The sequence below is a fragment of the Liolophura sinensis genome, chromosome 7, assembly GCF_032854445.1.
Source record: "Liolophura sinensis isolate JHLJ2023 chromosome 7, CUHK_Ljap_v2, whole genome shotgun sequence".
Taxonomy (NCBI): domain Eukaryota; kingdom Metazoa; phylum Mollusca; class Polyplacophora; order Chitonida; family Chitonidae; genus Liolophura; species Liolophura sinensis.
In genome coordinates, this window is record NC_088301.1 from 32,547,087 (window position 1) to 32,572,539 (window position 25,453).

The 25,453-nt window shown below is 37.9% G+C and overlaps 2 protein-coding genes across 3 annotated transcripts in view; one reads left to right on the plus strand and one right to left on the minus strand.

Moving 5' to 3' along the window:
* Window positions 1-23,986, plus strand: part of LOC135471483 (E3 ubiquitin-protein ligase HECTD3-like) — a 29,761-nt gene extending 5,775 nt beyond the window's left edge. The window contains exons 6-18 of the mRNA XM_064750737.1: window positions 502-590; window positions 1,121-1,286; window positions 2,251-2,332; window positions 2,806-2,882; window positions 3,772-3,930; window positions 5,429-5,597; window positions 5,998-6,120; window positions 6,973-7,062; window positions 8,024-8,236; window positions 18,912-19,041; window positions 19,922-20,075; window positions 20,561-20,629; window positions 21,357-23,986. Coding sequence (XP_064606807.1) covers window positions 502-590; window positions 1,121-1,286; window positions 2,251-2,332; window positions 2,806-2,882; window positions 3,772-3,930; window positions 5,429-5,597; window positions 5,998-6,120; window positions 6,973-7,062; window positions 8,024-8,236; window positions 18,912-19,041; window positions 19,922-20,075; window positions 20,561-20,629; window positions 21,357-21,441 — 1,606 coding nt within the window. The 3' untranslated portion in view covers window positions 21,442-23,986. The remainder of the gene's footprint in view (window positions 1-501; window positions 591-1,120; window positions 1,287-2,250; window positions 2,333-2,805; window positions 2,883-3,771; window positions 3,931-5,428; window positions 5,598-5,997; window positions 6,121-6,972; window positions 7,063-8,023; window positions 8,237-18,911; window positions 19,042-19,921; window positions 20,076-20,560; window positions 20,630-21,356) is intronic.
* On the minus strand, window positions 12,545-16,240 carry LOC135471482 (beta-1,3-galactosyltransferase 1-like). Of its 2 annotated transcripts, XM_064750736.1 has the most exons (3): window positions 16,097-16,240; window positions 14,265-15,465; window positions 12,545-13,154 (listed from the first exon to the last, which is right to left on the minus strand). In XM_064750736.1, the coding sequence occupies exons 1-2, from the start codon at window positions 16,173-16,175 to the stop codon at window positions 14,282-14,284; spliced, it is 1,263 nt and encodes a 420-aa protein (XP_064606806.1). In that variant the 5' UTR covers window positions 16,176-16,240; the 3' UTR covers window positions 12,545-13,154; window positions 14,265-14,281. The 2 variants fall into 2 exon arrangements, with proteins under 2 accessions (XP_064606806.1, XP_064606805.1); XM_064750735.1 differs by lacking the exon at window positions 12,545-13,154 and having other exon boundaries at window positions 14,178-15,465.
* Window positions 23,987-25,453: the final 1,467 nt, after the last annotated feature.

Genomic DNA, 25,453 nt, shown 5'->3' on the forward strand with positions numbered 1-25,453 from the left:
ATGTGTTGTGGGAACATCTCTGACACACATGATATTGGTTAATGCAATTTGTGCCTCAGATTGGTCTGTCATATGTTGTGGGAACATCTCTGACACACATGATATTGGTTAATGCAATTTGTGCCTCAGATTGGTCTGCCATGTGTTGTGGGAACATCTCTGACACACATGACATTGGTTAATGCAATTTGTGCCTCAGATTGGTCTGTCGTATGTTGTGGGAACATCTCTGACACAGATGATATTGGTTAATGCAATTTGTGCCTCAGATTGGTCTGTCGTATGTTGTGGGAACATCTCTGACACACATGATATTGGTTAATGCAATTTTTGCCTCAGATTGGTCTGCCATGTGTTGTGGGAACATGTCTGACACACATGACATTGGTTAATGCAATTTGTGCCTCAGATTGGTCTGTCGTATGTTGTGGGAACATCTCTGACACAGATGATATTGGTTAATGCAATTTGTGCCTCAGATTGGTCTGTCGTATGTTGTAGGAATGTCTCTGATACACATGATATTTGTGTTCTGGAGAACCTGACAGAGCATTACCCCATTATCATGATCAAGATACAGGAGTGCAAAGGTAGGTCCTTTCACACACGTTTCGCAATGTATGTGTAATGGCTCAAAAGTAAAATACATACAATGTATGGCAAGCACTATGTTTTCGCAGTTTGTTCTCACAAAGGTGAACTATGAAATTGGCTGGGCGTGGTATACTGGAATTGGCTTGTTTATTCATGTGTAAAGACGAATTTGCCCTTGAATTGCTGGGAGATGAAAGATATTTTCAACATCAGTATTCTAGATTACTGGCAAACTTTTTTTCCCAGCAGTTTTAAAAAGCCCTTCATCAGTTCATAAGCGCATAAATTCTTCATTATGTTGTGAATAACAGACCACTGAGTTGCATAAAAGCTCAAACAGTCATATCTGCCATTAGCAGTCAAAGGTGAAACAGCAGCAACAAGATGTACCTAGTTCAACTTATTACATTTGAATTACTGCAGCTATGGGGGTGGGCATCTACAGTATAGCAGTTTTTTACAATCATTATTCCCTGCGGATTGCTTGTGACGTTGTGTTTTTTGCTCTGTGTGGGTGTTTTTGCAGCAGGTGGTATTGACACAAGAATCCATGGTATAACAATCAAGTCAACGGAAGAAAGGGTACTTGGTTTCAGCACTGAACTTTTCACAAAGGACAGTCTTGTGCGCTACCCTAAACTGGAGCCTTATTCCCCTGAAGTTCTGTTTAGAAGGGCGCTGTTATTACACAGGTATGTACAGCAGACACACCCGTTGAGTGACCAAGTTATGGGAAGCCAAATGCCTGGGACACATTTTTATTTTTGCACAATGTTATATTGGTTTCATGTGTAACTGAAAGAAAGCAAAAAGAAAAAAAAAAAATATGGTCATAAGTGGATAGACCACTGAAAACTAAGTATCTCCAAAACTGCCTATGTTAATTGACCTGAATTTCATCCTTGACCAAGTCGCTCTCTGCGCTTGATTTTGAGCGTCCATTGATCTAGAAAGGTGTTTTGATGTTTGTTTGGGAGATGGATGTAATGATATCATACTAGAAAATGTAAGTTTCCAACACCAAAATTGATAGTTTATGACATTTATTTGCCTCAGAATCATGTAAAGTGAGTAACGTTGTCTTGGATGAAATACTAGTTCAAATACACTAATTGCAGAGAAATAAAGCAGTTGTCTTTATGTTGATGTTTACTTTTTTATGTTTTTATTTTTTTTTCTTTCTTCACTTTGTCTCATTACCTTGTTCAAGGTTTGATCTGTGAAACAAATAGATACAAGAGTCATCTATTTCCATACATGTATATGGTAATACCCTGTCACATAGATTTTCTTGTACAGCTGAGTTCAGTGTCCGCAAGGCATATCTCCTGGCAGAGTATCCCTTTCTGTTATACAGCATTTCATGGATATTTTCTTTCTACCTCTGGAGATACACTATTTTGAAAGATATAAATAGAAATCAACAGTAAAAATTGTAGGCAAATATTGAGTTTTATGGTCACATAACATCTTCACCCAATAGCAAGCTTGGACAATTTTCAACAAAAAAGTCCTCAAGAACAAGTTGAACATGCCAAGGCTGTGTGCCGCTGCAGTTTAAATTTGAGCTTAGTCGCACGAGTCATTGAACAATAAAAAGGTATCACTAATTTCACATATTTTTATAGAACAGTTTTTATTGTCTTTCAATTTAAGATTTGTCACCATTTTGGACAGTGTGTTACCATACATAGTTCCGGCCTGGGAGTATTCAGTTGGTTCTTATGATGCCCTTGAGGTAACACATATAATCCTCAAATATTTTCTTATACATAGTACATTTAGTGTTAAATGGGATCCTGATGAGAATGGCTTCCAATTCTGATGTTGTAAGCTGATTAAATTTGGTGACAGGAGAATCGTTTTCAAACACAGCATTAAAGAACAAGCAAGTAAATACAATTTTTCAAAGAATGAAATAGTAATTATATGACTATGTATATTCCCTGCTATCACTGTAGAAGCCTTAATAGCAGAGAGCATCAAACACAGGATTGCCGTCTTACTTTTGTTGCTTATATCTTGTCTTCCTCCAGTATGGCATGGAAGTCTGTGGAAGTCTCATGTGGGAAAGTTCGTCATTAACTGCCTGAAGGCTTTTCGGTTTCCTCCACCAATAAAACTGACTGCCATCATAAAGTGAAAAACTCTTGAGTATGTCATTAGACAACAGTCTTTGTTTTCTGTGTAATCCCATAGTTATTTTTTCAGGCTCTTCGTCAGCTCCTGCCGTTGTCCAAAAAGAGGCTGTCGTTGATTGATACCTTCTTGAGGGATTCCTCACTTGGGTAAGCAGCACTTTTACGCATTGGAACAGGACCACTTAATGGTTAAAGCATCCACCTTAAAGTCTGGAGTGGCCCAGTTGGTTAGCGCGCTAGCACAGCGTAATGACCCAGGAGTCTCTCACCAGTGCAGTGGCTGTGTGTTCAAGTCCATGCTGGCTTTTTCTCCGGCTGTACGTGGGAAGGTCTGTCAGCAGCATGCGGATGGTCATGGGTTTCCCCAGGGCTCTGCCCGGTTTCCTCCCACCATAATGCTGGCCGCCGTTGTATAAGTGAAATATTCTTGAGTACAGCATAAAACACCAATCAAATAAATAAATCAAATAAATTGGAGACCCAAGATCAAACTTAATTCATGTCATACCAAAAACCTTAGAATTGGCACAAAGCTAGGCAGCACTGAGGTTAGAGCAATTAAACAGCATTGATTGGCCTGGAGTCAGTATAATGTAACTGGGTGGTATCATGTCTAGTGTCTTTGGCATGAGAAATTTTTGTTTGTTTCTCAATAAGCCTTCTATTTTATTCATATTCCTCGTCAGTTGTTGGGAACATTCTGAAATGATGTGATCAATAAACATTGAAAGCAGGACCAACTTAGCGCCAACAATTCTGGCTGTTTCAACAGCTATCACTATTCACATTACCGCATCAGGTTACTTATTTTCTGGACTGACTACTGGAGCCTAAGGAAAAGTCTAGCTTAAAGCCTTTTTTTTTACACTCAGAGAAGCTTTTTTGGACTTTTATATGTTAGGCCAAATCCTAAACTCCATATTAAGAAATGAAAAGCAAGCATTCAATTTATCCTGTAAGCTCCAATCAAATGAATAAGTAAAGTAATTAATGTATCCTTTATTTAAAACATTTTCCTCGTGTTTGCTCTCGTCAGTCAACCCTCAGACATTCCCAAGCTGTACATAAATCGCCGTGAAGCAATGGAGCACAGATGTGATCCATCCCAGGACCCGGAATATAAACACTCCATCTTCACCCAGATGTACGAGGGATTGAAACCACGAGATCGCTTTACCAAGCCACTGGACTACAGGTAAAACTTTGCCTATATTGAAGGTTTTCATTGCACAGGCTAATAAGGTACAGTTCCCCTCCATCATGCGTCTCAAAAACATCTGTGCCTATGTTAAAAGTTTTCAAGGCCCTGACTAATAGGGTACAGTTCCCCTTCATCATGCATCTCAGAAACATCTGTGCCTATGTTAAAAGTTTTCATGGCACAGACTAATAAGGTACAGTTCCCCTCCATCATGCGTCTCAGAAACATCTGTGCCTATGTTGAAAGTTTTCATGGCACAGACTAATAAGGTACAGTTCCCCTCCATCATGTCTCTCAGAAACATCTGTGCCTATGTTGAAAGTTTTCATGGCACAGACTTATAAGGTACAGTTCCCCTCCATCATGTCTCTCAGAAACATCTGTTCCTATATTGAAAGTTTTCATGGCACAGACTAATAAGGTACAGTTCCCCTCCATCATGTCTCTCAGAAACATCTGTGCCTATGTTGAAAGTTTTCATGGCACAGACTAATAAGGTACAGTTCCCCTCCATCATGTCTCTCAGAAACATCTGTTCCTATATTGAAAGTTTTCAAGGCCCTGACTAATAAGGTACAGTTCCCCTCCATCATGCGTCTCAGAAACATCTGTGCCTATGTTGAAAGTTTTCAAGGCCCTGACTAATAAGGTACAGTTCCCCTTCATCATGCATCTCAGAAACATCTGTGCCTATATTGAAAGTTTTCATGGCACAGACTAAAAAGGTAGGCCTACAGTTCCCTTCCATCATGTGTCTCAGAAACATCTGTTCCTGTATTGAAAGTTTTCATGGCACAGACTAATAAGGTACAGTTCCCCTCCATCATGTCTTTCAGAAACATCTGTTCTTATATTGAAAGTTTTCATGGCACAGAATATTAGGTACAGTTCCCCTCCATCATCTGTCTCAGAAACATCTGTGCCTATATTAAAAGTTTTCTTGGCACAGACTAATAAGGTATAGTTACCCCCCCCCCCCCCATCATCTGTCTGAGAAACATCTGTGCCTGTGTTAAGAGTTTTCATGGTACAAAATAAGAATGACGTTTACAATCCTAAGCAAATACATATAACAAAGAAGAAAAACGTGATTGAATTTAATACCAGAATAGCCATAGATTATGTGGGTGAGTGCTGATGGATTAGAGGTCTTCTAATTTTCTAATTGCTTGGACACAGAAAATGTTTGTTCAACCCCTGCTATGGAGAGGAAAGTTTTAAGATTGCCTTTCCTTCATTGTTCTGGAGGCCTTGAAGGTACATGTAGTAAGTGATTCACAACACGATCATTTGTGTGGTCTTACATGAGGTCCTGAATATCACTTGGCTTCTGCATACACAATGAGCGCACTTAAGGTGAAAATGTGTAATTTGCATATTGGAATATTGGTCAGTGATTTTCCATGTCACTGACTGCTGACATAAAGGTAAAATATTCTTGCATCTGTCATTATATACCAGTCAGTCAATCAATCAATTTTGACTATTTCAGGTGGCCAAGTCGTTACGACCAGTGGTGGGAGTGTAAGTTTTTATCAGAAGGTATCATCGATCAGGGTGGAGGATTTCGTGACAGCTTGTCTGATCTGTCAGAAGAACTGTGCCCTAGTAGCATGGACACACCCGTACCCCTTCCCTTTTTCATCCGTTCTCCAAACCAGGTGACTTGCCTCAACTTAAACACTGGTTAAGTGGTCCAAAATTGTTTCAGAATAAATAAAAACTGGAAAAGCATTTATCAACTTTCTTTTTCAAAATACTCATCAAGTTTTAACTCGGCCTGCGGCCTTATCCTCAAACAGAGGGCATGTCTGTTTTTCTGGCATTTATCTTTTAACCATTTTTGAATAAATCTGCTTGATACATTAGTATTATTGCATTGTCAGAAATGAAAAACATAAAATTGCAAGGAAATGGAAAAAAAATATATAACCACGCATGCACATATACTGAATAATTAAAGCAGTTTTATTATGTGGTTTAACATGAAGTTAAAAAAAGGGGTAAAGGTTGTGATGTTTTCTGATAGTTATCTTGTTTTCCATTTAAAATTACATGAAGTCCAATGAAGATTCAAATGTGAACAAAGATGTGTATATACCAAACCCAAGCTGTAAGGAATTTCAGAAATATGAGTGGATCGGACAGCTGATGGGAGCGTGTCTAAGGGGAAAGGAAAATCTGGTGAGTATACATGTCAATAAACATCAGTAGAAATGCTCTATGTGGGCATTCTGAATCTTTTCTCCACAAAGCTGTCTCAGGCTTTAGCATTAAGTTGTATTCCAAGTTAAACTCATAAATGTATACATCAAATCAGTAAAATTTGGAGCGCTGGGTTCTGTGCTAGAAGTCTGCTAGTGGTGTTTTTGTGGCCAGCCACTAGTCTGCCAATGGCTTGTCTGTAGACAGCCACTAGTCAGTCAGTTGTTTGTGTGTCCAGCCTTCAGCCAGCCAGTGATTTGTCTGTGGCGAGGCACTAGTCTGCTGATGGTGTGTGTGTGACCAGCCACTAGTCTGCCAGTGATTTTTCTGTAGACAGTCTATGGTGTGCCAGTTGTTTGTGGCGAGCAACCAATTAGCCAAGAGTTTGTCTTAGGCCAGCCACTAGTCAGCCAGTTGTTTGTCTGTGTGGCCAGCCACTGGTCTGCCAGTGGTTTTTCTGTGGCCAGCCACTAATCTGCCAGTGGTTTTTCTGGGGCCAGCAACTAGTCAGCCAGTGGTTTGTCCTTGGCCAGCCACTAGTCAGCCAGTGGTTTGTCCTTGGCCAGCCACTAGTCAGCCAGTGGTTTGTCCTTGGCCAACCACTAGTCAGCCAGTGGTTTGTCTGTGGCCACTAGTCTGTAATGATTTATAGTTAATCACAGCCTGGTATCTGGCTGATTAGCCATTTTGTGGAGCAGATGTAATCACACTTTCTTGAACAATTAGTGGTGATCTAAGGTTTTACCATAACTCTCATTTCAGGAAATGCCTCAGTTGTAGAGATGTATTTAGGGTACATACTCAGATCAACAAAACTTCTCTTTGTTACAGATTCTATCTCTACCATCCTTTGTGTGGAAGAAATTGTCTGGGGAAAAAACTAATTGGCAGAGGGATTTCTTCACCGTGGATGCAGCAGAGGTGAGCTGTTCACAGAGAAATGATATTGTGTAAGGGGTGCATATGGTTAGGACTGGTGTCTTTCAATGGCTAAAACACAGGTTCAATCCCAGCCTTAGATGTTGGTGGGACCATGGTGAAATTAAGTTGACGATGCTCGTGTGGCTGTTTGTGCAGTCTAGCATTCATTGAAGACCATTTGACTTTCACCAGTGTATTGTGCATGTATGTATGTCACAGTTTGTCAGTAGCTTGGGAAAGGTCAATGGTTTACCTCGGTTTGCTCTACCAATAAATTGGATAGCCATTGTACAAGTGAAAAAATCTTCAGTATAGTGTTATACAAAATGTCAAATGAATAAAATAAATGAATATCATGGAATAGTGGGACAGATTTGTAGTCTTTCGCATTTTCAAAAAAAATCAACCGCAAGTAAGTTTTCATGATACCAGCACAAAGATCCCTAGTTGTAAGATATATGAAAGTTGAATTGCCAATTTTAAGTCTTATTCTCAAGCAGACAGAATACAGAGCATTGCACAAAGAAATAAAGACGTTAAATCCCAAGCACTCTCACTCAAACAAATAAAGAGGGGCTGTGTAGTATATCCTGGGGGCCTCCGTGGCTCAGTTGGTTAGCACGCTAGCGCAGTGCAATGACCCAGAAGTCTCTCACCAAAGCCTCTCTCTCTCATTGTTTCTCATTGGCATTTAACATACTGTAAATCTTCGACCTTTTCAACCTCTAAAGCACCTTTTTCAGTGGAATTTATGCATAGTTATTATGATAATGATGCTAGATTGATTTGTTTGTGTCACTAAAGAATTAAGATACAAGCTTCATAAAAAGGTGCACCTTATTTCTCTCCACTCCATAGCTCTTTGAAAATGTTTCAAAATATTGGTTGCGGAAGCAATGGACAAGGTTGAAGAATTAGGGTAAATGACATTCTTTAATTTTATGCTTTGGTACCTTTTCAGGTAAAACTCATTGACATTTTGGAGAGCATGGAAGAGAGTGAGTTTAATGTAAAGATAGCTGGGAAGAGGACTTGGTCAACTTTCTTGAGTGATGGCACTGTTATACAATTAAAGATCAGTGCTGATGGTACTTCCCCAGAGCTTTCATACACCGACAGGGGAGACTACTGTCAGGCAGTGAAGAAAATACGCATGGCTGAATCAGACTTACAGGTAAACACCAACTAGGACATGTTTGTTAGGGTTAGGGTGAATAACCTAAAATTTCACCCAAGAAAAGTGCATTTATGAAGAAATTTAAATGCCATAAAAAATATTACTTGTGATGCTTAAGCTTACATTTTCAATTCGCCTTACCAAGAAAGGAGAGGTATTGTGAGGGCCATAGGAGGATCAGATGCTGTCAGTGGTATTGGCAATGTCCAGCTTGGTTAAAGTTTTTGGCCAATCATTGGGTTGCAGTGGCCACTCAAAGTACACAGATAGCCAGTTATCGATAGCGATTTGCATATCAAAGACTGGTGCCTCAGTGGCTCAATTGGTTAGCACGCTAGTGCAGCATAATGACCCAGGGGCCTCTTATCAATGCAGTCGCTGTGAGTTCAAGTCCTGCTCATGCCGACTTCCTCTCCAGCATTACGTGGGAAGGTCTGGCAGCAACCTGCAGATGGTCAAGGGTTTCCCCCAGCTGTGCCCTGTTTCCTCCCACCATAATGATGGCTGTCGTCATAAAGGTGAAATATTCTTGAGTACGGCATAAAAAAACAATCAAATAAATATCAGAGACTAATGAAGTCTTACCTCATAGCTCAATATTTTGTTCAGCTATTCACAGTGTTCCCATAGTACATTGACTCTCAGATGCAGTTCGCAATTGCACATCAGAGACCTTTGGGGTAAATTTGTGCACCAATTCCCCCACAGTGTCTTTTACCACCACAATGATTTACAACTCTACAACTTATGATGTCGCTGCTCTGCAATCCTTACACATAGGATAAACAGTCATAGTTGTGACAGTATAATAATTTTGGTCTTTCTTGTTGATTAAACGTTAGGATCTTAGCACTGTATAATTAGATGATAATATATTGATGTGATAATCAATCAATCACAGCAGTGTCAATCATTCAACTTTTTGGGGGGTTAAGAGGTCAGTATTTGAATGTATCCCTTGACTTGAACATTATGCAATTTTACAAACTGCTCAGTCAGGTGAGCTACGGGTATTCTCTGAATACTTTGTTCCACTAGCTTCCAAACAAACTACCTTCCAAACGAACTACCTTCCAAACGAACTACCTTCCAAACAAACTACCTTCCAAATGAACTACCTTCCAAACAAACTACCTTCCAAACAAACTCCAGAATAGCTTTTTGAGATGATTAAAACTCTCAGAATCAGGCAAAATGTGGAGCTAAGTCAAGGGTAAAACTTAGGTCATTTGCTGTGTTACAACTAAAATGGCCATTTGTACATAACAAGCTCGCACCTAATGTTTCCTACCATCAGAAGAGCACCATTTTTACAGATGAATTATTCAAAAATATTTAGCAGCAGCACACCACTGGGGTTTAGGTCTGAGAAGAATTAAGCTAGAAGACTTTCAGATTTGACAGTTTTGGTCCATCCTTGTGCTTCTAATTTTTTTTTTTTTTACAGTTTTTAACTAATACATACCGGTATGCAATTGTAATAGGAATACATAGCTACTCGTTAAATCCATTTGATGAAGAACATATCAATATCTTTACTTTTCCGGGAAAAAAAGTGATACATATGCTATTTGTAGCTTTCAACACTACTAATATCTTTCCTATAAATCCAAAGAATTGTTAGCTGTCATTCGCTATCAAGATGTCACCATTTCTGGTAGCATGGTGTATATGTTAAGTTCATGTTAATGGTAAAAAGGTTGTTACACCCCTATGGTGGTAGCATGGACAAGCCAGCCCCCGATTTCATACAACAGAAAACAATGCCTGACTGACTGCCTGCAACTTATCCATAAATGAAACATCAACACTTAAAACCCTATCCAACAAACTTTGTAAAAAAAATACCTCATTACAATCTTCAGTCCCTTTTTGTTCAGATATACAGTCACAAGTGTTTTCTCCATCTGTGATTGATATATTTATGATTTATTTTATTTGATTGGTGTTTTACGCAGTACTTAAGAATAGTTCACTTAAACAACGTCAGCCAGCATTATGGTGGGAGAAAACCGGGCAGCACCCAAAGGTAACCCACAACCATCCACAGGCTGCTGACAGACCTTCCCACGTACGGCCGGAGAGGAAGCCAGCATGGATATATTTATAAGCCACATCTTCTGCTTTCACCTATCAAAATAGCTTTCAACCTGGCTCGGGTTTCCCAATCATCCAATCAGAATACAGAAATCTGACCCTGTGAACCACTTTTGTGCTATATTCCATAGAGGCAGAAATAATAATCCCAAGTTCCAATACGGCATAAAACACAATGAAATAAATAAAATAAACATATCATACAATAGAAAAAAAAATACATTCCACGAAATTTAGGAGCAGTGTTCTTTATTAAAGCCAAGGTGAAGTCAATTTTCTAAAAATATTCAATACAACTATATTAAAAATCATACAGCCAATCTTCCTGAATATATTTTACGAACAAAATTACCAAAGACAAAGACTTGCACCTAAACTGAGCATGGTGAGGATCAATAGAAAGCCTCCTTGTTTGTCATCTTGCTTGATCTACTTCTAGAAGCTTATTTACAAAGAGCATGGAGGTCCTGCTATTAATGCTGACTTCTTTGATTTCATCTACTTTAATAGGTCATGGTTTACTTTATCATAAATATTTGTGGGTGACATTTCCTTGCTGTGACAGGTAAAGCTGTCTTTTGGCCAAGGGAGACAATTCATTCAGAAACTTGTTTACTCCATTTTTATTCTTGCAAGCTAGCTGAATGTACTTCTTATCTAGTGGAATGTTCACGATATTTTGCAAATTTCTCAACCTTCTCATCATTCATCATACACATGATTGATTCCATTAAATGGAAAACTTTAATGGATCTGAAGCTACATGTATCTATTCTGAACTTTCAAAGGTGGGATGGTGAGGAGTGGTGATGGGGGGTGGAGGGCATTGTGTCTAACATTTCATATTTCACAAATATGTGTATCCGTCATGTATAATAGGATAAACAATTTGGAAAAGAAAAAGAATTGGTGTGCTTGTATAAATGGTACAAACATATACAGGTAAAACATATTCTGAGCACATGTATACCAGTTATTATGCCTATGCAATAATACTAATGCTATAGTAACAAAAGAAATAAAGAAAAATGTACCACTGTTATACACATAGATCTATAACTAAAATATGATATGTCATCTTGAAAAGAGAAAATGCTGTAAATTGAAAACAATACCATCTGAAAGTTGTCTCTTGACATTTGATGGCCTGCAGTTGGCCCTGCTTGATCGAAGTGCATGTATGTCTATAGATGTACTAGTATGTATTTGGCCTGCAGTTGGCCCTATTCTGTAAAGGTACATGTCTGTGTATTTGGCGTGTAATTGGCCTTACTGAGTCAAGGTATATCTAAGTATTTGACCTGCAGTTGACCCTGTTCAGTCACAGTGTGATTCGGTATTTGACATGTAGTTGGCCTTGCTCAAAGTACATCTATACCTGTTTGCTGACTTTTCATGCTGAGTCAACAGGCACCTATGCAGTGTTATTTGCCCTGGCACAGTGCCACGCCCCAATTTCCAGCGCCACGCCCCAATTTCCAGCGCCACACTACCCCCAAACAATTCTCCTCATGTCCCTTTCTCCAGACCCCTCACTAGTGTTATTTTTGCAATCTCCAGAATTCAGGTGTTGTTAAAACATGATTTTGTCCATGCTGTAATTTGGCAAAATCCCAAATCATAGTGAATTCAATGTATGAAAATGCCTTGGAATCTGCAACTGTTACTGCTAATGTGCCTTGTGAAACGTCAAAACCAAAAAAATCAAAACATTCTATAGGAAAAGAAGCAGTTTTAAGTCTTAATTTTGACTAGCTTTTAATTTATTATGAATGGAATGACAAAGCCAAAGCTGACATTGCGATGTCATACTGTGCCCTGTGTCATAAACACAAGACATACGCTCCAGATGGGAACAAAACATGGACAGCTGTTTCATATAATATTAATGATTTAATTGTGGAAGACTACAAGACTTCCCATGACTTTGGCATCCTTTATGTCAATTCAGCATAACACTTCATGATTCAATTTTATTCAAGTGAATAAACCTTTTATTCAGTTTATATTTTTCTTGACAGTATTTTACTTGGAAGTGATTTTTCAGGGTAAATTATGTAACAACATTTCATTGGCATGATTGATTGCTTTTTTACATTCACCGCAGTAATACTCTGTAGGCAAAATTAGGGTTGAACGCAGGGTCTTTTTGCGTCTTTCAAAAGGGTTCTTCCAAAAAAGACAATGCACTTAAAATTTACAAACAAAATGAAATTCAGAAATTCTGAATTTTTTGCACTTTGAAAATGGTTATCTGCAAAAGGATGAATAGAAATGTTATATTTGCACATTAAGTCAGCATAATTACACCAAATTTATCTTCAAGTTTTCAGTTTACAAGTGTCATTTGATTTGACGCTACAAAAATTCCTGGATTTGACACTGACTAACTGTGAAAAACTGTTTTTCTCCACATGAAATATAGTGAAATTCTGGTAAAATTTAATGGCTATAAATGGCTTAGATTGCATCTCAGAGCATACCTGGACCCCGGCCTTATAGTGACACTCACTACACTCACGGTGCATGCCCTTTAAGATAGATATTCCACCGTGCCCTTTTCAAATCCTGGCCAGGGGTCTGGTCAAGAAATCTGTGTGTGCTTGGCCCTGCTGAGTCAAGGCCTGTCTGTGTGCTTGGCCATCCTGAGTGAAGGCATGTCTGTGTAGTTGACTGTCCTGAGTCAAGGTACATGTATGTCTATGTGGCTGGTCCTGCTGAATCAAGGTACATGTAGGTATGGCTGGCTGTGGTGAGTCCAGGTATGTTTGTGTGGTTGATCCTGCTGAGCCATGGCATGTCTGCGTGGTTGGCCGTGCTGAGTCAAGGTACATGTATGTCTGTTAGACTGGCCCTGCCCAATGAAGCTATCTGTATTGGGCCATGCTCTGGGTAGGCTACTAAACATCATATATATGTATATTTCTTATAATTATATAATAATACATATAATTTTTATCACGAGGGACATAATTTTGTTTGGGCCATGCTCTGTGTAGGCTACTAAACATCATATATATATATATATATATATATATATATATATTTCTTATAATTATATAATAATACATATAATTTTTATCCCATGGGACATAATTTTGTTACCTTTTTTTGATACCATGGTAATGAAATTACCCCTTTTGAGAATACCCAATCTAAACTTGATAAAAATACTTATGTAGAGGACTTAACAACAAGATGTTGCCTCTGTGTATCATATTTTCTATTCTGCTGAAGTTTATTATCCTTCTGAGACTGTGGAACAGTTTGATGTAAAATCATTCACTCCAAAACCAGTGAGTCCCAAGTCCTAAAAGTTTATATATGCATACCCTTCTAAAATAAATGTGAAACAGTCTCAGGTGTAAACTTCATTTACCCATCTAATACCTTTGAAATGCCCCAAGTCTGAAGAAGTTTATATACCCTTTAGAACCAATGTAAAAGAGAGCCTTGTCTTGCAAAATTAGTTTACCCTTCTAAAAACTGCATGAAATGCCAGAGATCTGGAGAAGTTTATATACCCTTTTGAAAAAATGTGAAACAGTCCTAAGTCTGATAAAGTCTTCACATTTCCAGATCCAGTGAGGAAATTCAGAAATATTATACCCTTATGACCATGAAAGTACGGTAAAAGTTTTAGTAAAATGGACATGATTAAGGGCAATATTCAGTGTATGTAAATTAAAACTACTTTCATTTACTCAGCATTTAAAGTTAAAAATTTAGAGTTAAGGTATGTTGTATCTTTGGTCCCCTCAAACTAAATGGTAAACAGACTAGTATAAAGAAAGTGATGTGATTCCTTTGGGAACTGATATCTGGATATCTGGATACCAGACTCACAACCATATGAGTTAGACTCACAGCCCTGATAACACAGATGGCGCATGTGTATAATGCTGTAGACAGAAACACATAGTTTTACCTTTGGTTAGATTCTGCTCATTTGCGTCGCTTTCGCCAGAACACCATAAAAAATATAAAAAATATCACCCCTACGTCGACAAACATGAGTAAGATGGCAAACATCCACACATTGTTCGTCTGCACTTCAGGACTTTGTGTAACTTCCAGGCCCACAGGAAACTTGCCCAGGGGAATGGATTGGTCTTTTGACTGCATAATCGTCCTCCATAGGGAGCGCATCATTGAGGCTTCCTTCCCAGCAAAGTGATAGTCCAGTATTCCTATCATGATTGGGCCGTGAGCGTACGAAGGGTGTAAATATGTTGCCATCACAGAATCCTTGGTGGAAATGCCCACATATGCCTCAAACGTATCCTTGAATTTCAAACCCAATTTTTCCACAAGGACACCTGTCCAGGCATCATCAGGCATAAAAGAAGGTGTGTCAAGGGACATTAGGTAGAGTTTAGTGATGATGTCAGATGACACAACATAAGCTGTTCCTGAACAATAGGCAGGATACGCTGAACCGGGGTACTTTTTAACAGACACGGCGTATTTAGAACGACCGTGGATGGCCCTGGTGCAGCATGGGAATAGATAACACAGTGTGAAGTGATCCTTAGTGGTCTCCAAGGATATCTCAGAGAGCAAGTACTGGACAAGTTTGTGGGTGTCGACTATAATAGAGTCATCGCCTACCATGACAAAACTGGCATGAGGACAGTAGGTTTTGGCCCATTTCCATGCCATGACAGTTTTCAGGGTCAAGTTTGAGTAGGACTCTTCAAAGTCTTCCTGAATAATATCATCGAAAATTTGGCTCTCTCTGGTAAGTGCCCTTTGGATCTGTGTGTCTGCTGGCTGGGCGAAAAGAAAGACAAATTTGACGGTGAGATTCTTGAAGTTCTCTTGCATGGCCCAGGTCTCCCTCATGGCCATGCGGCGGTCATAGTGAGAGAAGATTGAGCGGATCATGACCAGCAGTAACACCTCTTTGTGGTCCAGGCACAGAGTAGGCTGGTTGATGATGTAACTGTAGTTATGAGGGTTACAGTTATGGGGAGCCGTGTAGAACTGGAGAGGGACAGCTGACTCCTGGGGTCTTGGTATAGCGGGGATATGCTTGTCCTTACCATCACTTAGTCTCTTTGTCTTCTCCTCATCCAGTTCCTGAAAACCATCTTCCTCCACTTCTTCTCCAGCTCTCCTGGCTTGGCCTGGCCAGGCCAAAAAAAGGGACACATTACTTTTAAGCTTACAAAATGCAAGAGGATTTAGTTTACAGGTTTGGGTCACCTTATTTTAGCACAGAAACATTGATGGGTATCCTTTTTTGTCACAATACTGTTCAAATCCAGCACTTGTTTGCACATAAATAGTTATACACAAAAAATACATATACTGTACCAAGAAAAGCCACTCTTTTGAGATGATGTATGTTTCTAATGTCAACACTGGAATATTGAGTTTATGTATATTTTAACTGAATTCCTGTAATACATTCGTTTTCATGATGTATACATATACATCTTTTATAAAGATTTTAATCAAAGGTTATGAAGAACGACTTGTCCTCATATAAACAAATGCTGCTTGATCTGTAAGATATATGTAGTTAATTACTGCACAACAATTCATGCTTTTGGGTGGAAGAAAGCGGAGTTGTATTGGTGGAAGCCATGAATAAACTTTGTGTATGATGACACAAGAAAATGCTCTTTAACACTTATTGCCACTAAGGCCCTGAAAAAGATGTCTCGGAATAGGACTGAACTCACATGCCGGCTGACCTATTGATTGAATGGCATATTACAGTTCCATATTTTACATAACAATGTTCATATTTACCTTCATGGTTAAGTCCAACCACAGCACAAACGAATAGCAGTTTACCAAACCAACCCAGCATTATAGCACACATCCACATTCCAGAATCAGTACATGACCACTCATTGTACAGAAGAGTTTAGACCATGAAGATGTAAGTACTGTAACTTTCTGTAGAAAACCAGAACAAAAAAGCAACAATGTGTCATATGCAAAATTCTGCTGTGAAGCAAACTATATGTATTAGCATTACAATGTAAAGAAACCTCTGCGAAACTTTATCGAATCCAACTGTTCATTATACATGTGGCATGCCAATTTTGCTGCCAGTACACCCCACCCTCAGTGCAATGCAGATGTTGGGGGACAAAGCTGCCTTCTCTGGTTAAAGTGAAGCATATTGTATGAAGTTTGTCAGCTACTAATAACATCTGATATATATGATATAGGAACATACATTGTGTGATTCTGATGAGTCTTTACATGATAACCAAGCTTCAAAGTTTTCTCCACTGAAACTTTTGAATGTGTGCACATACCTGTGCATAAATTTGAAGGACCCATCTGTGACTGTTTAATATTGAAGGATGTGTTATAAAGAAGTGTGCTATATAAATGACATGAATGAGGGAGAGGTGTATTCCAGACTATGAAGATGTCAACAGCTGTTCACTTAAATGGAGTTCAAGCCAGTTCAGTCTTACAAAGTACATGCCTGAGTGGAAAGGGGAGGGTCACAATCACACCTGTCGCACAAAGTGTAACACGAATCTTGCACGAGCTAGAAGATTTGGACAACAACTCTACACTGTGTAAATTAATACACAGTTTGATGTGTGATACATTACGTACACAACCAGACCTACCAAAGGCCTTCTTCCTCACCACCGATAAATCACTTAACAGAGCCTTGAATGTCCTCTAAGTGCCCTACTACACCGAAAGGAATGTTGACGTCTTGAAGCACATACCAAAATATGCTTTGTGTGGCAGTAAAATTAAAACATGTTTGTGTTGTGATGTTTGTTGTGTATTGTGCAGACAAGTTTATTTTTCAACGTGTACAGTACATAGCGTAGGTCTAGTTGTGACTCAGTTCTTGTCAAAATAAAGACCACACCAGTACTAGGTACCCCAAGTCACCTGATAGTTGATGGTAACTCTTTAGCCCTACCTACCAACAACAATTAATGTAAACTTCCTGTCTTCACGAACTCTGCAGTCTCGAACTGATAAGTAAAACTGCATCTCATACACAAAAGTTTCTCGTAATTACCATGCCACGCATACATATAAGCCTAGCATGGCTTACAATGCCTAGCATGTCTTACATGTATTTTCACCCCATCTCACGGATATAGATATATATCTGAGTGTAGGCCTATATATATTTTGAATTCTTTAAGCAAGCAAGGGATGTCAATGAATCACGCCAAAAAGAACGTTATGGCGGTTACACCTGTCCTTTAGCCAGTAGGCCAGTACGACCTAGTAATAGTAACGTTGGACACGGTTGACCTGTCAGTGCTACCGTACAGTACTAGCCTGAGTCGGCTCACGCATACATGCATTAAACTGAAATTGATCTTAAGCTCATTTGCGTCGATATACAAGCTGTTGAAGTACTTGCAGTCAAAATCCATCCGAATGCGCTTGTCCATTGTCCTTTAGAAATTCCAAACGCTTCAAGGAAACGTTTTGCTGGGGGGTTTTTTTTTGGCATTCGATCGTAGCGTTAACAACAACACATCTCTCCTACCAAAGACCTCTTCAAGGGAAGTAACTCCACTTGGTTATCAGGTATCGCACTGGTAAAGACGGACAAAAGAATTCGAATTTCTTCCAATTACTTCCAGTTTTTTGGTTGCTTCTGGATCTCACAAATTTTGAATAGAGTTTTACATGTATTACTAGTTGATTGTTATTTATGGCCGATTAATTTCTTTACATTGCTCGTCTTGAAAGGTCAATATAATTCCATGGAATGCCTAATTTTTTTTGTTCTATTCAAATATGTATGGACAAATCTGTCAGATCACACGTGAATATTTTTTCTTTTCTGATGAGTCTACCACATTCTGTGCCGGAGCTGATAGTCTGTCAGTATACCAAAAGGATGTCAAGAAGGGAACATGTTTCTTTTTTTTTTTTTTTTATTAGTTCCCTCGCCATGCTAAAGGGAACTATTGGCTTGCAGGTTATCTGTCACAAAGTTTTTCTTTTTTCAAAATAGTTTAATATATTGAATTGAAACATGGTATTTATATATAACAATAACAATTAAGACTAGGCTAAAGGGTCAGTTTGACCATTTCATCTGTTTTCAACAATATTTTGATGGACTTTTTTGGTTCATTTTGGGCTATGACATAGCTATTATTCTGATGGCTCAAACCAGTAACAGATATGTAGTGCGTCTGTAGTGGTCTGAGAATGCTTGTTGGTTTAGTTATACAATCCTTTACTTTCAGGCCAGATGATTTAGGCCTACATCTAAAGGCACGGCATTCGCAGTGTTGATATATTCCTTTGATTAAGCTGTGGGGTGTACTGGTATCGGGATTACACACTCCTGTTACAGGGCATGTGCCACTCTCCACACTCACTTCATATCACTGCCACCATTAGACAAGCTTAATCTTTTGAGCCTGTGCTGTGTGCGTAGTCTTGTTCAGACTTATACTGCTTTCCTCTTATGGAACTACATATATTTAATCATCATTCAGCAATAGAGTAGAATAGTTTCATATGTTGGTTAGAATCGGGTTGTGAGTACGGTACTTCAGAGAATGCTTTAAGGTGTATGTATGGGAATATTCAAAATGACTACTTTCAGATCCAGGCAATCAAACAAGGTCTGCTAAAGGTAGTACCGCAAGCAGTGTTAGACCTTCTCACATGGCAAGAGCTGGAGAAAAGAATTTGTGGGGATCCAGAAATCACATTAGAAGCTCTGCGAGGAACGGGTAACTTCAGTCATGATCCTTGTTTTGTTTTGTCTTTTTGTTTGAAAATTAGCAGGACATGTTATAAAAGTTGGTTTCCCTCAGTTTCCTACCATCATAATTCAAGATACTGTTGTATCAGCGAAATATTCTTGAGTATGGTATAAAATGTCAAGTAATTTAAGAAATAAATGTTTTAGAAGTTTTAATTCATATTTTGTTAATTGTTGAAGACTTTCTGAGTTAATGAAGGTTATTGCAATTATGTCATTAGAAACTCAATGCAGGTTCATGTTGATATTGATGTATGTATTCATTTGCCAAATTGTTGAATAATTATTTTCATAAGTAATTGTATTTATGCGTCATCTGAGCTGGTCTTATAAGGTTATAGCTTTGAATATACATGTGTGAATAATGATTTAATGTAAGCTGGATAAATAATGATACTGTGGTGTCATTTTGTGTTATATGATAAGGGCTAGCCCACAGGTATTTTATATCATGAATGGTTTTTTATACCAGCTTTAATATTAGAGAGTTTTTTTTAGTTTCCCGTGCGTCCATTGTTTTACATATAGATGCCATTGGTGACAATAAGTGTTGGACAGCACCTATAATGTGTTGTGGTCATTTAAGTGGTGTTACATGAAGCTTAGCGGATCACTTGCCTTCCACTAATATGATATTCACATTAAACTGGTGAAAATCATTGACTCATATGTGTGAAAATTTTCAGGTATCTCTCAATGCCCCATGATTTGCTGTACACTGTTTAGCACTCTGGTCTCCTCCACCCATAATAGTGGGTGTTTTCATCTAAGTGAAATATTCTTGAGTGTACCAGTAATATCAGATATATTGAAGTAATTACCTGTTATATTTCATGGTAAATTTGCAGTTCACTATGATGACCTAGAGGAGACAGACATGAGGGTGAAGTACCTGTGGGAAGCATTAAAAGCTTTCTCTAATGAAGACAGAAGTCGTTTTTTACGCTTTGTCACTGGTCGCAGAAGATTGCCAGCCCCAATGTATGTGTGTCAGGGCAAAGGGTGAGCAACTTGTCCATGTATAATAGTTTAGTTAAGATGCAGTCCTTTCCAACAGGGTTATGCACAGCATCTATTTTCAGCTGAACCACGTGGATACATTGGAACATGGACAAGATTTCGTTATGGCCCATACAAAGTCATTAAAAATGACCATCCATTATTGCAGAACCTTTAGAAGAACTCTGAAATAGACCTGAAGTGACAGATTTACTTTCGTCACTAGATTCTTAAAGCGCAAAGCAAATAGAAAAACTGTGGCATTGAATAAGACCGCTCAGTTTCCTCCTCCGCCCATAAAGCTGACGGACCATAGTCTTGTAAGTGAAATATTCTTCAGTACAAGGTAATACCATGATCAAATAAATGAATAATTGAAGCCATCATTGTATTTAGGATAGGCACTTGTGGTTGAATTAAGTATTTGGAATTGAATGTGAATTTTCGCAAAGTAATGACAAAGCCCTGGACTGTGATCTCTGTTTCAGAGATGCTGTAGATGTCTTGCCTGAGTCATCAACCTGTGGAAACATTCTCTATCTTCCTAGTTATAGCAGGTACTGTCATTTGTTGGATTGCGACTGGCATAATTTTGTATATCAGTCTTTTTTTATATGATTTAAGGTAAATTTCTGTCATATTATAACAGAACTAACTAGGTAAAAAGCCAGGAGATGAGCAGTATTTTATAATACATGAACCTCAGGACTGCAGAGAATTTCCCCTTTAGCCTAGTGGTAGAAGTGTGGACTGGAAATTTAGACATTGGTAGTTCACTTCCCTGGGTGGTAAAAACCAGTTACGCTCAGGTACAGCTTGAGTGGAGCAGAAATCATTTTGGAAGTTTGGTTTCTTAGAAAGTTAATCAGGGACTTGATGGTTTTCCCCAGGCTCTGCCCAGTTTCTCTCACCCATAAGCCAGGCTAACACAACATGAAACATCAGGGGAGTTAATAAAGAAATAAATCAATACAAATATTTTATCCATTATAAAGGAGGCATTTTATGTTGCTTGATGTACCTGTATATCTGTGCATCCATATTAATGATATGCAAATTTAAATTTAAGTTTTATGTTGAGACTTAGAAAGGCCTACGTACAACTTACTTAAGGAGTATTAATGACTGTGTGTTCTTGCAGGACACTTGGCTTTTTGATTGGAATATATTAAAGAAGGGTGCATTTCTTTTGTAAAATCTATTTCATTTTTGATAATTTGAACATAGGTAAATTGTTTCAACTTCCCAAACCATCTAATCATTATTACATCTTTTTTTTTTCAGTGGTAAAGTGGCTGAAGAAAACATTCGCTATGCAGCTTACAACTGTGTTGCTATTGACACTGATATGTTTCCATGGGATGAATGATGCAGATGGTGAACTACAAAGGGCGATAAAAGTCTCTTAAGATAAATCCAAAGTTTGTCAGCTTTTTGACATGGTGTGTAAAAGAAGTGGTGACTTATTGGGCTTTTCCATAGAGCACCATGGACTTGTTATAGGAACTGTTTATCTTCAGCCTTTTCGACATCTAATGCACTTTTTTCAGTGGAAATTATGCATACAGTTATTTTGAAAATGAGACCAAATGATTTGTTTGTGTCACTAAAGATGCCAACTCCATAAAACCTATAGAATATTTCAAAATATTGGTTGCAGGAGTGTTTGAAAAGGTTGAAGAATGAAGGTATATGTTTTTAGCTGTGGCTGACTTTTGTTCTGACTGCAGACATTGACCTCAGTTGTTGATTGATGAACAGTGGAAAGTGTGTAATAGTGATAGTTACATTTATGTTGTTGTCAGTGCTCAAACCGGAAAGAGCAGGCTCGTGTTTTCTGAGTTGATTCAATTTTAACAGTACTTATGTACATTCACATAAATGTATTTTTAATTCATTGACATGAAAGGTCTAATTTAGTAAAAAAAAAGTGTTCTCTGTCAATTTAAAATGTGATAATTTTTCAAACTTTATTGTTTTCTTTCTCATGTGCTTATGTTACCACTATATCTGCAGTTCTAAGCCCTGGATATATATTTAATTTTGTATGCATTGTTGATGTCTAATTTCTTCTACAGTTTGGTTAAAAAGTCATTGGACATATTTTAAAATGCTTATGATTCCATGTAAATAGTAAGGAGTCTGTTACGTGTTAAACTTTTGGCACAGTGTTATTTAACTGATATCAGTTTATGCATAACATTATCATATTTATAGTGCTTCTGCTAAATCTTCATTGTTTGTTATTTCTTCAATTTAGTCAACTGCATTTCACCCAAAGATAGCTTTTTTAAAGTTACACATATTGCTTGATTCTTATTTGTTCATCCACGCTATAGTGTCACTCAAGGTTTTTCTGGGGAGTTTTATTAATTTCTTATCAGAAAAACCGAAGTGGTGGCATCAAAAGTGTCACTGTGAGGCTTTTGTGCACTTGTTAGTAGTGCACTTTTACATACCAAACTTCACATGAAGTACATTAATTTACTTTTTAAATGCCAGTGTTTGAAAATAATACACCGAAATGATTTGATTTTAGACATGTGCATGTGTACATGGAAGTACATGTATTAGGGTGGCAAACCAAGTGAAAAACATTTGTATCAGGCTTGTTTGGGCTTCTCACCCCAACAAAAACCGGATGCCTTCTGAAGTCTTAATGCAGTTTTATCTCCCAAAATTGTAAGAGTGCAAGGAAACTATCTGATTGTTTTTTAACGCCATACTCAAGAATATTTCATGTATACAATAGTGGTCAGTGTTATTGATGAAGGAAATCTGAGGTATGCCCAGGGTTAAACCACTGACATTTGGCAAGTTACTGATGAACTTTCCATGTTTGGTCTCCAACAAATCTTATACTGTACTAAAGGTCACATAATCGGTGTTGATCGCATATTGTCGCCCAGGCCTCAAAAGCAAGAAGAATGCAGAAATCAACAAAATCCCCATCCAAGGCCAGTTTTGAACTGACACCTCACATGTACCAGCAATTTAATGTCTAGTACCTCAACCACCACCTGCTCACCAAGAAAACATATAGGCCATGTACTATATAACAATGTAGAAAGAATACACAACAAACTTTAAAAGTCATAATTACAGCACTTTTATTAAGCCTTTGTCTCAAAGGTTTTCAAAATACCCCACAGCATCAAAATAGCTTTACAACATTAATTTGTACATATATGGTACAACATATACATGATTTACACACTTCTCACAACATCAATGACTGTGATGTACCAACAATACAGCACAGCCAATGACAACTGTTACTGTTCATAATGCCAATATAGAAGTATTGTAATAATTACCCATTAATTTTGACGACATTTAAACATAAATCATGTCTATAAAAAGGTGAAAAGAGAGTTTTGAAAGCAACATTAATAATAATTTCACCTGTTAATTAGCAAAGCACAATCTATTTGATGTTGACGTATTTAGTTAACACAAGTCTAAACAGATGAATGATATTCGATCATTTAAGCGTTTGCCAAAAAAAGCTCTTACTTGCCTAAATCTAAGAAGTCACAAATCTTAAAAGTCGCAATAATTACATAATCACTTCATGCATTGTATTCCTGTTCTCTCTGCCTTACTTTAACGTATAAGTCAATGTTTCGCCTGCACCATAACATCAAACAACAACATTTATGACTAGACCTTACTTCACCACTGCAAGAAGGATGAGATGAAGAATTTAACATCACGAAAAGGAATGATTATGAAATTTGGAAGCACTTGTACCAGGCCATTACAAAGTTATCTTCATGTTTTATTAGCCAAAGAAAGGGTTAATAATTACTTCCATCTTAGCAAACAAGTTTGCAGGTCTCTTTGCAGTGTAATTTATTCATTTATTTGACTTGTTCAATGCTGTAATGCTTTCATATGTGTGAATACATGTCTTACTGGGAAGATCAATGCTATTCACAGATATATATGCGTTTGTGGGTGGAGGAACCCGGAGTGGCCAGAGTAAACCACAATCCGTCGCCAGAAATCTGATAAAGTTCCCGAATTAAAATCAAGCACTAATCATGCCTATACATGTTTCTGCACAAGCATAACCTTCATTAGGCCATCATTAAAAATATGTTGGTTGGGGATAACCCAACAGACTCTCCAATAAAAGGGAAATGATTATTTGGATTTACAGTAGTTTTTCTTTTCTCTCCATGTTGATTTCGGAAAAATTCGTCTAAAATAATAAAATTGGCTAAAAATAAAATTAGCTGAAATAAAAACAAGAATTGCTTATCAACTGACCCTATTTTTTCAGATAGGGTTGAGTTGCACCAAACACATAATTTGTTGAAGTATAGCCTTGCACACTGTGACATGCAGGGCAGTAAGTAGTATGTCACTGGGCTGCTGCAACTCCATTTTGGACCCAAATAACCACTGGGGGATACTGTGTATGTCCAGACCCAGAGTGGCTGACAAAATAATATTTACGTGTGATGTCAATCATATATACAAGCGTAGCCTGCTGTACAACACAACTCTTAGTCATTGATATACAGATTATTTACAACATTTTGCATTGCAACAGTCACTGATATACATAATGGGTTTGGGTTTGTATCACATGAAAATACATTACAATGCCATTATGCCAAAAGGGGAAGAAAATAAGAAAGGTAATAACTATGGGTACCCAGAATCCACATAATGAATAGGGTTGGGGGCGGGGATCAGTTGTATGAAAGTTAATATATATAATATTCAACATATTTATCTTTATTCTTCAATAAATCTACAGTTATTATACTTTGCCCTCTAAACCTGCGTAACATTAAGAATAAACATTTGAAGCTTTTTCCAAACATTAACAGCTGGCTGTTCTTCACACAGCTGTTTCAACTCTAATGCTATAAATTTTAAATTTAAATATTAAATATGAATACCCCATTCTGTCTCATTCTCTTTGCCTCATCATTTTAATAAACAAGAACATTTTGGAACACATACAGGAAAGGTGAAACCTAATAATACATGCATGTGCAATGCCAGGCAACTCTGGTATTGTAAATGTCATGATGAACACAATCTGATGATACAAGTATTTAAAACCACAGTCATCTGTCTAGAGAAAGTAAGGAATAAATAGTACGCGGACAGAGTCTATCCTCCAAATTTGTTGCTATAGAAACCATGAAAAAAGAAACAGTGATGTACACAACACATCTTTACTGTGAAATTTCACCTAAATACAGTAAGCGTTCACAGGAGGACAGTAAACATTCACGTCCAAACCATGAGACCCTGCAGCCTTCTGGGCTGAAGGCAACAAAGTAATTAGTGATTAGTGTTTTTTTTTTTTTTAATAGCAGTTGGTGGAGGAGGAAGCAAAAGCTGTATTGGAGCCTGTG

What these genes read in the sequence shown, in the direction of transcription:
- LOC135471482 (XM_064750736.1), bottom strand. Translation starts at nt 16,175, where the DNA reads ATGTGGATGTGTGCTATAATGCTGGGTTGGTTTGGTAAACTGCTATTC. An exon ending in GGTTGGACTTAACCATGAAG is followed by an intron (nt 15,466 to 16,096) that starts GTAAATATGAAC and finishes TGGCCTGGCCAG; the next exon opens with GCCAAGCCAGGAGAGCTGGA.